General features: G+C 47.0%; 1 protein-coding gene across 1 annotated transcript; it reads right to left on the bottom strand.

Moving 5' to 3' along the window:
* Nucleotides 1-1,335: 1,335 nt before the first annotated feature.
* On the bottom strand, nt 1,336-2,408 carry GAS1 (growth arrest specific 1). Its single transcript, XM_058043803.1, has one exon. It carries the CDS (start codon nt 2,406-2,408, stop codon nt 1,431-1,433), a length of 978 nt encoding a protein of 325 aa, XP_057899786.1. The 3' UTR covers nt 1,336-1,430.
* Between the last annotated feature and the right edge of the window lie 10,080 nt (nt 2,409-12,488).

The raw sequence follows: 12,488 nt of genomic DNA, 5'->3' as shown, positions 1-12,488 counted from the left end.
ACTGCATCCATTATTTAAAGCTCTTTCTTTACTAATTTACACGTTTAGAAAATACAAAAAAGCCATACATATTTAAAAGACAGGCCTTTTTATGCCTTCTATAAAAAATACAAGGTTTAAGGCAGCTCAGAAATAGGCGTTTATACAATTCTAAAACGTTCATAAAGTCTCTCCAAATAAGAAAGTTAACTTTCAATCTGTAAAATACACTGTACATTTGACGTTCTAGAGAATACTTCACTTAATCACTGTTGCTGGTATCCCTTTAAACATAAAGTGAAATTGTACCTTTCCAGAAACGAATAGCAAATGCAGCTACCTGGCAAATACGACGTGGAATTAAAACTTTTTATTATTTTTTTAAATAAATTATCCCCAAAGCATACAATTTATAAAATTCTATATACAATGAAGAGCGACTGGTAACAAATCCCAGTTTTAAATACTTTTTTTTATATAAGATTTACCAGAGGTCAGCACCCTGATATGATGAGGCAATAAAACTTTTCAGGATATTTGTACATACATGTTCTCGAGTTTAAAAGTGTCTTTTAAAGATGGCAGTGCAGAGCTCTTTTAAAACAAAAGTTGCATTGTTCAGTATAGCCAACAACTCCGAAACAATTTTTTTTTAATGTCGCTAGGTTACAGAGGAAGAGACGGCTGCTGGCACGCTTTTGTTATAGGGAATTTGTGTGTGCAAGAGGGAGTGCTGTAAACCACCAAATTTATTCAGTCTGCTATTTCCCTAAACGCAGATGAGGCGTAAGCCCCTTTCGGGCACAACTGCATGAGGAAGAGCGAGATGAGGCTAATGATAATCAAGTTGCTGACTAACTAGTACGGCAACGCTTTGGCAGCAAGTTTGGGTTGCTCACCTCTTACTAACCTTCATGTCAAAACTCTTATAAGACCTCCAGTACCAGCATGCCACAACTCCCGGGTTGTTCCGGGGGGCGGCTAGCGGCCTCGCCCGCAGTCTCTGTCAGCCGCTCCGCTCGCTAGTAACACGAAGGCAGGGTGGCAGCAATTGCATAGTGCACACTCGAGACCAACACCCGAAACACGAGCGGCCCCTGCGCTCCGGCCACCGCTCCAGCGGCCGGCTCGCAGCGCTGGGCCGGGGAAAGGGGTGGGCTGGGGGCTGCGCCCAGCAGCGGAGGCAGAGGGGGAGACGCGAGGGGACGGGGCGCCGGGGCGATGGGTCGGGGAATCCGCGGCGAGAGCGTGTAAAGCCGCTCCGCGCCGAGGGGCCCCGCCGGCCGGATCCCCGGCCGCCGCGGGAGGGCTCGACTAGAGTACCGCGGCGGCTCGGCGCGGCGGGCCTGGCCCGGCCCGGCGAAGGGAATGGGGGTGCGGAGGAAGGCAGCGATGGAGGGAGGCAGCGATGGGAAGCAGGCAGGCAGGAGGGGTGCGGGAAGGGAGGGATGCTAGAGCCGCGGCAGCAGCGGCACCAAGATGGAGGCGAGCAGCGCCCCAGCCGCCCCGGCGAGCCGGCCAGCGTTATCTGCCTGCACGGGGAAGCCGGGCTCGGCGCCCGCATTGTCCTCCGCGTCGTCCCTCCCCTTCTGGCTCGGCTCCTCCTCGTAGTCCTCGTCGTAGTACTCCTCCAGGCCGCCGTCCGAGCCGCCGCTGCTGCCCGCGCCGTTGCCGCCCATGTCGGCGCCGAAGCAGAGGCGGGCCATGTTCTCCTTGACCGACTCGCAGATGGGCCGCTCCAGGCCGTCGCAGACGCAGTCGTTGAGCAGCACGGCCTTGGGCACGGCCAGCATGTCCTCGATGACGGCGCGGCACTCGGGCGTGCAGCGCAGCCCGTTGAACAGCTTCCCGCAGTAGGTCATGTAGCGGTTCAGCGCCAGGCTGCAGCGGCTGTCCCAATCGCAGCGCCGCCGCGCCTCCGTGCAGCCCATGACGCCGGGGCCGCCGGGGCCGCCGCCGCCGGGGCCGCCGCCCGTGGGGCTGCTGGTGCGGGGCAGGCAGGGCTCGATGGCGCGCTTGGTGGCGCGGCAGTTCTCGTCCTGCGCGCAGTCGCAGTCCTCCAGCGCCGGGCCACGCCGGGTGTGGTTGAGCTGGATGAGCGCCGCGATGCAGTGGCTGGGGCACCGCCGCCTGGACGAGGCGGCCGCGCCTGCTGCGCCCGCCGGGCCGTCCCCTCCGCCCGCCGGCGGCGGCTGCTGCTGCAGGAGCACCGGGGCGCACGCCTCGGCGTACTGGTTGTACGCGTAGCTGCACTCGGGCTCCCCCTGACACTGCAGCACCGCCTGCCAGCAGATCAGCCGCCGGCCCTGCACCAGCGAGCCCCGAGGCGGCCACACGGCGCCCAGCGCCGCCGCCAGCCACAGCCAGGCGGCCGCCCGCGGCCAGCGCCGGCCGCCGCCTCCGTGCCGAGCGGGCGAGCGGGCCACCATCGCAGACAGGGGTATTGGCTGCAGCCGCGAGCGAGCTGGGAAGAGGCGCTGGTAGACGAGGAGGAGGAGGAGAAGGAGCTGCCGCTCGTGGAAAAGTTTCCAAAACTCCCGCCGGCCGTGTGCATGAGGTCTCCTCGCATCAATCCATGCGCGCCGGGCCCGGGGCTCTCTAGCCCCCGGGAGCTGAAGCCGGCGGGGCGGCGGTACGAAGCAGGCGCCCGGGGGCCTTCCCGTGTCCCCCACTCGCTGCTCCGGGCTCGGCGAGGCGGCGGCGAAGGCGCCCGGGGAGGCGCAGGGAGTCAGTGCAAACCGGGGCTCGGACGACAGCGGATCCGTAGTGCGCTCGGGGAATCGCAAGCTGCGCCAGGAGAGCTCATGGTGCTGTACTGCTCTTCATGCAGTTCCGTCTCTCTCTTTTTTATTTTTTTTTCCCCACAAAATAAATGCCCAGCTGCTGGTGCTGCCTCCTCGGGAGCTTTTAACTCTCCGCTCGCAGCATCTCTGCACATGCCAGCCGCTCCGATCCCATACACAGTCCCGGCTCCGCACAGTCCCTCTCGGTTCGGATCACGCTTTCGGGTAGCGCGGAGAAGAAATGTCTTTCCTCGCTACCAAGACGGGAGCACTGGGAAAGGAGAAGAGTCAGCCTTCACGGTCTCTTTCTCTCCGGGCGACTGATGCTGCTTCTGTTGTCAACAAGCCTTGCAAGCTGCTCTGTGGATCCGTCTGTGGATCTTTTTTTCTTTGCAAGGCTTTAAATACAAAAGTGCCCTCCAAGCAGCAGCAACGTGCTCTGATTAGGCTTCATTATGCATGCATGGAAAAGCAAACAAACAAAAAAAATTAGCAACGCTTCTTCTTTTACACAACCCCCCCAGCCTGCGCTTTCTCTCTCTCTTTCTCCCTTTCTCCACTTTTTCTCCCTTCGCTCGGCCCCCTTGCCCTGCCTCGCCACTTGCCATTGGCCCAGCCTGTTGTTGAAACCTTCTTTTTTTTTTTTTTTTTTTTTTTTTTTTTTTTTTTTTTTTTTTTTTTTTTTTCCCTCCTTCTCTTTACGATGTGCTGGAGGGAGGGAAGAGAGAGGGGGGCTGGAGGGCAGCTCACATTCAAAGCTTGAAAGGAAAGGCTTAAGGAGAGTGACAGCCCCCCGAGGAGCCCCTCCTCCCGTTAAGGCGGCGCGGCGGCCGGGCGAGAGGCGCTCGGCGGCGGGGGCTCGGCAGCTCCGCCGGGGCCGGGCGGCGGGGCAGCGCTCTCCTCCGCGCCCGTGTCGCGGGCATGGCACTCTCACGGGTCCTGCTGTCTACCTCAAGGAGGGGAAAGCCAACTTCTCTAGCTCGGGTAACGCGTGTACCCAAACTTGCCGGTGATCCAAGTGGGGGCAGAGCCGCTGCCAGCACGGCAGAGAGGATTAGGCTCAAAGTGGGACCGACTTTGTTCTTGCTGAAGTAGAAACAGAGGTTCTGGTTTCAGTGTGCTAGTACTCCGGGAGAGCAAAGCTAACCACTAGTGGTGTAGTGCGACCATGTAAGTACTTCTTTGCCGTAGTTTCAGTATTACAACTTAACACTTGCCACATACCCCCCGATTTTAAAGTCATTCAGCTCAGCTTCTCGCCTGAGATTTTTGAGCAGGTTTTAAGACACAGACTTACGAGGGTGACTGTTGGCAGAACTGCAGTAGGTCCCAGTGTAATTCTTTGATACTTGATCTGCCAACTAGTAAAAAGTCTCAAAAAATCTGTTATTAGTTTTAACTGAAAGCGAAATGCCCTGCTGAAGTCCTGCCTTCTTATTACGCTTTCAATTTATAAGGAACCAGAAACAAAAATATTAAGGCACTAGGAGAGGAGCATAACAAAGTAGTCGCGCATTTACCCACTGCCTTTCGTTTCCGTGCTACCTTAATTCCAGAGCAACATCGTCTCCAACCACAAGGGGCATCGGTATCTGCTGCCTGTCAAAACTGGCGCTTTTTTCATCCTGAGACTATCAACTCCATCTGTCACAAAAACTGGGACAAAATCTATTTTCCAGAAACTCGGGGATCTTGGAATCCCATGTGGTGTGAAATCATGCCTGTCTCAAAGTGCGTAGACTGTGGAATGGTGGTGTGGTGTGGCTGGGAGTCAGTATGATTGATGGGTTGAGAAGCATTCATAAGGGCTTGCTCCATTGTCATCAGTTTTACAAGCTGCTTGTGTTTCTCCTTCAGTATAGTTTTGCCTATTCTTGTATAAAAAATGTGTTTTTAAATCTGAAAAAGCTGTGTTTAGAAACCCTGCCTCCATCCACCTAGTTTAGAGCTGTTTCTTTTAATTCTTGTTGAATAGTGGTATTAAAAATGCCAGATGCCATTCATGCAGGTTGTAGTAAATGTAAATTGCTATCTACACTGGGATTGTTCATGCATTGCTTTGTTGCCCTATTATCTGATCACACCACTGTTATTGGTGGAAATCAGCTAGTTTGGGGTGTCTCAGTTGGAAATGACATTGCAGGTGCTGTTCAATGTACTGCTGCACTGACTGGTTCCTAGGGAAAGTGCCCCACGGTGCCACTGGAGGGAGGAGGGTCTGGATGTCGGGATGTTCCAGACGTGAGAGAGTCTGAGAGAGGGGGTTGCAATGGAGCAGGGTCGTGGCCTGGGGCCTCCTGAGCTTCCTCAGCACGGGAGAGAGGAATCCCAGTGGGGCTGCCTTCTGCAGGCAGCTGGATGATGAGCTCTGCCCCCTCCCAGCTCCTGCCTTCATTTGCACAATCCATCCAGCTCGGCCGTAGCTCGTTTCTGGAGCAAAACGCGGGCTGTTTGCTCTGCGAGGAGAGGCAGCGGCTGCGCTGCGGCCTCCCGGGAGGGGGAGCAGAGGAGCCTGCGCTGCAGGCCTGGCGTGGCTGCGGCGAGGAGGCCGCTGCGGAGCGCCTGGGGCAGCGCCTGGGCCCACCTGTGCGGACCGACTGCCCCGTGCGCTGAGCGGCAGGCCGCGGCGGGAAACACCGCATTATTCATGGGCAGAAATTGCCACAAGCAGTTTCTAGTTAAAGAAATGAATATTTTATACAGTGATAACAGTAATAATGGAAATGTTGACATTGAAGTTTGGAATTACATTTGGTATCATACAACTAGCAAAAATTTTAACGGAAAGTAGGTGAGTTCTTCAATTACCATACCTTTTACCTGTCTAGAATGTAATTATCTGTATTCAGGATTACATATTGTCAATAAACTAACTTCTTAAAATGATTTAAAGCATTTTTCTGTCCTGTCTTTATTTAATGAGGATTTGAATTCTGCCTGTATTTGTAACCACAGTTTTGGATGAGGACTTAGGTGTTCGCAGTGCCCTGTTGGAGGAAGGAAATCTTTTCTTGTGTGGAGCTAAATCTAGGGAAATAATTCTCTGACCCCACTTTGATCCAGATTTTTTAACAGCCAGAGTGATATTGTCAAATTCAGCTTTTCAGTTTTCAGAGCAGCTATAGAAGTAATGTGGAAGGCAGTTCTTCCTCTGTTTCACAAAGCACCAAATTGGACAATACATTCCACAACTTGACAGTAGAGTAAGACCTGGTAACTTTTTTAATTCCCATATTTGCTAGGTTTTTCTATGCCATCCTTTCCAGTCTCAGCAGTTGATTTAGTCCTTCACACCAGCACACCAAATTACTATAGAGTAACTGTCATCCAGCACTAGGGGTCATTTTGGCAATCAGAAAAGCCAGTGTGTATGGAAAGATTCCTGGACACCTTTTTGTCTAATACTGATGTCTTTTCCCCCTTTTTTTTTTTTTATTTCACACCTTTTCCTAATGGATCTCCTTTCCAAATCTTTAGTTTTCTTTAGTTCTTTTGTTGACCTATTTAATGTCAAGAGTATTTAGAAAACAAGAAAATCAAGTAGACACCATGCCAGGTGACCTTAAAATTTAAAAGTTCACATTCAATGAAAATAAAATGGAAATATATGGCCAGTATATGTGGTTAATTCCTTTCAAATTATTTTTAAGCACATTTTTATTGGCTTATATTGATTTTTTTTTTCATTTTTGGAGATTTACAACTGCTATTAAAAATTTCTGGCAGGTGTCCTGGGAATTAATTTGCTGATACAATTTCAGTATGTGCATCTGGTAATATCTTAAATATGTGCCTTATAGGGATACTCAGAGGGCCATTTTTCTTCTCGGAGAAGGGACTTAATTCTCTTGTAATAGTAGACTTCACCTGTCAGTGAAAGGCAGAAACTCTGTCAGTAGTTGTCAGAACCTTGGTATTATGGTAGGCAGAGAAAGTCCTGCTTCTTAGACCAACACTCATCCTGTAGAAATGGCCCAGTAAGGTGTCACTCACAGTAGCCTGTGCAGATGACTGAATATGGACATGTGCATACAGCAGAGGTCTTGTATTTGGTGTACCTTCAGAGACCCATAAATAATGTCTGCATTCTAAAGTTACAAAAGAATAACTTTGTGACTTACCAGATTCCCAGCACAAACTGGGGGCAGGGGAATGAATATAATGCATTCAAGTGGTGTCTGTTTCAATAGAGAAGAGAGAGTGAAGGCGTTTAAATTAAGTTTGTTCTCCACATCTGGAGTAGTTTATCTTTTTATTGTCTCTGCAGGAATGCTTGGGACTTTCACGTCTTAAGTTAGCCCCCTAAACTAGGTGGAATTCTCCCCAAAATAGTAATTTCTTCTTTACTAGAATGGGCATGACTTCCCAGTGTGACCATGCCTTCTCTTCTTGATTTAGTCAGAAAGAAAAATAATGAACAGGGAGGACAGTAAGTAATTGTGTTGACCAACAGTTTTGATTTGCAGCACATAGCTGCTGACACTACTGCACTTCATGCTTAGGTGCAGTTAGACATTGTTCTTTTTACTATGCATTTTTGAGGATGTCTTTGCCAATGTTAAGTCTCATGAACATTACAATGCTATGGGTCCTGCAAATGTGCTGTAATGGTCAGCTGCACACACAGAATCATAGAATGGTTTGGATTGGAAGGGAGCTTTAAAGGTCATCTTTGGTGATGACATAAAGGTGTCTCTCATGTTGCAAAATCATAACTACAGGTCCCACACCAGATGCACAAGTAGTCCATGAACTGTAGGTCTGGTTGCAATCAAAAGAGCCAGTTGGATTCACAAATAGCCCAGCTCATTGAGTGCAACATAAACGGTTCTTTTGGATTGCTGGTGACAGTGTATTAGCTGCAGAGTAGCTGTATATAGCTGTATATAGCAGTAATAGTGTAATTGCAATCACAATCTTAATGTCAGCACTCAGCATATCTGAGGACATAGGGCTTACCAAAAGGCATCCCTTCTGGGGAGAACAAATCTATCAAACTGTCCCTGCAATTTCACACTGAATTCTCATCCCTGATTAGAAGCAAAATTGGGGTATATTTTATAACCACTACTGTGTGAATTGCTGTGGACGGGACTGTGGTCAAGCCTGTGTGGGCACTTTGTATGGGCAATGTGGGCACGTTTTGTAGGCAGTGTACTTGGTTTCTACAAAATGCTTCTGGGTATCGGGCTGAAGAACAAGACTGTGGAGACTACACCTCATCTCACATTCCCCTCTGCCCCCCTATGCCATAACAACACCAACCACAAGACTTCCACCTGATTTCAGCACCTGCATCACAGGCCCTATCACATACTGAGCTATACCAAGACCTGCCCATGATAGGGGGCTTAGAACTAGAGATGATCTTTAAGGTTCTTTCCCACTCAAAGCATTTTATGAAAAAACATGATCTAGTTTCAAACACCCTGCAATGAGCAGAGACATCTTCAAGTGTATCAGGTTCCTCAAACCCTCATCTAACCTGACCTTGACTGTTTTCAGGGATGGGGCATCCACCACCTCTCTGAGCGACCTCTTCAATTGTTTTATCACCCTCATCATACCAAATTTCTTCCTTATCTCTAGTCTGATCTACCCTCTTTTAGTTCAAAACCATTACCCTTGTTCCTTTTGCTGCAGGCCCTACTAACAGTTTTGTCCCCATGTTTCTTGTGACCCCCTTTTAGGCACTGTAAGACCACAATAAGGTCTCCTTGAAGTCTTCTCCAACCTGAACAGCCCCAGGTGTTTTAGTCTCTCTTCACAGGAAACATGCTCCAGTCCTTTGATCATTTTAGTGGCTTCCCTCTGGTCCTGCTCCATCAGACCCACGTCTCTCCTGTGCTGAGGACCCAGAGCTAAACACGGCACTCCAGGTAGGGTGCAAATGCACATTTACAGTCACACAATCACAGAATATCCTGAGTTGGAATGGACCCACAAGGATCACTGGGTCCAGCTCCTAAGTGGATGGATTGAGCCCACTACCTTGGTGTTGTTAGCACAACAAGGAATTGAACCCACTACCTTGGTGTTGTTAGGCTCTAACAATTGGTTCATGTCCACCTGCCATCCAGCAGTACCCATTAGTCCTTCCCATCAGGGCTGCTCTTCATCTGTCCATGCTCAAACCTGTGTTGATATCAAGGGTTGCCCTGCCCCAGGTGCAGCATCTTACCCTTGGTCTTGCTGAACACAGCCCCACTTGATCTTGTCCAGGTCCCTCCGGATGGCATCTTGTCCTTCAGGTGTGTCAACAGCACCACTCAGCTTGGTGTCACCTGCAAGCTTGCTGAGGGTGCACTGGATCCCTTTGTCTATGTCACTGATATTAAGCAATCCTGGTCCCCTAAGTAAGCCACTTGTCACTGATGTCCATTGAGACATTGACCACTACCCTCTGGATGCAGCCATCCAGCCAAGTCCTTATCCACAATATAGATGACCCATCAAATCCTTCTCTCTCCAGTTTAGAGAGAAGAATAAGGTGGACTATAGCACACGTCTTACAGAAAGACATATAGATGACATATAAGTGACATCTGTGGCCCTTCCTTTGTCCTCTGATGTAGTCACTTCATCACAGAAGGCCACTGGGTTGGTCAGAGAGATCTTGCCCTTGGTGAAGCTGTGCTGGCTGTCTTGAATCACCTGCTAAAACACAGCGTCCAGGAGGAACTGTCCTATGGTCTTCCCAGGCACGGAGGGGAGGCTGACAGTTTGGTAATTTCCAGACTTTCTTTCTACCCTTTTGAAAGATGGGTGCAATGTTCCCTGTTTTCCAGTCACCTGGGATTTCACCTGACTGATATCAGTTTTCACATGTCAAGGAGAGTGTCTTGCCAGCTGGATCAGTCAATTCTCTCTAGAGTTTAGGATGCATTTCATCAAGTCAGGTAGACTTATGAATTTTCAGGCTCTTCTCTTACTGTGGGAGGGACTTTGCTCCCCCAAGTCCCTGCCTTGAGGTCCATCAGCTCCTGAGGATACACAAGTTTGCCTGAAATAGATTTTTAATCCACTGTATCCTTTTTTAATATGAATTTTACATTTATAATATTTACTTAAAAATTGAGTAGAATCCTTGTAAAGTTGGGGGTTGTGATTTATATATCTAATAGTAAGTATCATTGAGAGATTTACCCAGTGCATCCAGTAAAGTAAACATGGAAGTATTGCACAATACAGTATTGCTGGACTTCTTTTTTGTACTCTCTTCCAATCTAAACTACAAACTAGACCACACATGCTGTTAAAACAAATCTAAGTAGGACATCAACCCTTTTTTGGTCCTAAGAAAGGCAAAAGTAATGGCGAAGCCAACTGATTCCTGGTCACCTGTTAAGCCAGTTAGAGACGGGTTTTATATAACCATATAGGTTATATATTTTAACCATATATTTAAACCATATATTTAAACCATATATTTAAACCAGAGGAGGTTTAAATAACCATATTCTGTGAAGGTAAATATGAGCCATACACACTGTCAATATGTGCGACAGGATAGTCTGGTCTTCCCTTCACTCTCCCTGCCCCTCACACAACCTCTTCTTTTGTGATTGTCTCCAGCAGGCCATGTGATTTGGCCTTAGATAAGAACACTCAATGGGAGTTGTGCTAAGATGAGAACACTGGGTAGGAATTTCAGGACGAGCTGTCTGGATGTTCACTTAATGAATGCATTCCGGAGATGGAGAAGCTGTGGTGATCAAGGTTGACTTGGTTACACACCAGCCTGCAAAAGGGTATAAAATGCTGCTGGAGTCCGGCAAAATGGTTTTCCAAGGCTGCAGTCAGCTTTTGGGTGGATCCCCTCCCTGGCAGGGATGCCTGCATTGTACATCCAGCCTGAGGACAGGGAAACACTCACTTTGGGATGGGTGAGTGAAACCTAACTATATGTGGAGATAAAATTCTTAACTACATAGGTGCTTTGTTGCTTTGTAATTGTATATTCCAAAAGGCCAAAGACCGTGAACCCGTCCATTTCTAGCTGAATCTGCTTATATTAACCCTTAAGACATGGTTATACTGTAAACTTCATTGACTATACCGAGATACTGTATTAGCAATAAATCTAATCATAATCATCCACAGAATCAGTATCATATTTCTTATGCCTGACCAAGAGTCTACTATTCTTCCATGTCAAACCAATTTCAGCCATTACAGTTTTATGGGAGTTCTTTGGTGGACATGTCAACATACATACACACAGAAGCAGTTAGATTTTTGGCTTGCTGGATTGTTTTGGTTTGTTAACCTTTTTACTTTCAGATTTTTCAAATGTTGACAACTACCCAGAAGCAGCTAATAGGTTTGTGTTTCATTTTCTGGGTGTGCTTCTTTAAAATGTGTATAATACCAGCCTGTAAGAAGTGAGAAATTCTGAATGTTTCTACAGGTGAAGCATGAAGAAATAAGTAATTTTGTGGGTAAGCAGAGTGCCACTCAATATGGACAAAAATAAGAGTAGTGGTTTCATTTTTTTGTCATTTCAGATTATACCGTCGCAAGTATAACATGGACTCTGGAAAGGTAACGCATAATTTGATCTCCTACTTCTTCTACTCCCAAATTCAATTTCTGTATTAGAATTTGAAGATGACTGTAGTGAAACATCAATCCAGAAATATATCATTTATATATTTCATTTAGTAGCTGTCATTGTTTCATTTAGTAGTTATCAGTGTTTCATTTAGTAGCTATCATTGATGTATCCTGTGATATTTGCCTACAGCATTGTTTACACACAAAAGTAGCTGAGATTAAAATAAAATTGTCTTTCAAAACAATTTGATTAAAGCAATAAAAATCTAATTCAACATAAATTGTGAGTTAGCAAACTGACTTTGGGTGTTTTCCAGTAGGTCTCTTTAAGCACAGCTGGCTTCATATCATCAAGAAATGGTGATGTCTTTATTGAGTTGACCTGCTATAAAACAGTGTCAGACTTGTTTATTACACCTTCTTAGAAGAGTTTCATTCTTTCATTCTACTGAAACAAAATGTATTTAGACTAAATAGTGTGCTAAACATGAAGTAGGCATGCAAATATTTCAGAGTCCTGACCCAGATTACCAATTCAAATAAATCAGTGTTACCCAATAAATAAACTAAGTGTGCTTACGCAAGGATTTGCTTTGATTTAACTAGGTCCTTTAAAAGGCAATTATAGTTAGTGTAACTTTTGATGCAGTCACGAGCCTACACTGCCTTAAGTCCATTTGCTTGAAATATCAGAGAAGAAGAATTAATTAAGGTGGATTTCTATATGGAGGGAAATAGCATGGATAATTGGCAGATTTTATTACAGGAAGAGCAGCTATATTCATGCAGGTACATGTATCTTTCTTCCTACACGTCACCTAAAATTAAAAGATGTCAAAGCAGTTAGTTGACTTCTACTCCATACCTCTACCACACCCTTAGTTGTGGTGTCTGAATGCTGGGATGAAAGAAAAATGTCTTTGTCTTAAAAGTTTAATTTGCAGAAGTGATGAATGATACAATTACTTCCTTATTAGAGGCACAGTCTGAAACATTTCCAGACAGCCTGATTTTCAGAATATGCTGAGCACCTACCCTTTGAAAATCGGTTTTTCTTATTTGACATTCAAACAATAATTATTCACAGTCTTGGATAGCTTTGAAAACATATCTCCTTTCTGCAGCTGACAAAAGTTAAGGGCTTTAGATATGACAGAGAAATACAGTCAG

This window comes from Melospiza georgiana, chromosome Z, assembly GCF_028018845.1.
Source record: "Melospiza georgiana isolate bMelGeo1 chromosome Z, bMelGeo1.pri, whole genome shotgun sequence".
NCBI lineage: Eukaryota > Metazoa > Chordata > Aves > Passeriformes > Passerellidae > Melospiza > Melospiza georgiana.
The sequence above is the reverse complement of the archived record's forward strand: the minus strand, read 5'-3'. Positions and strand labels throughout refer to the sequence as shown.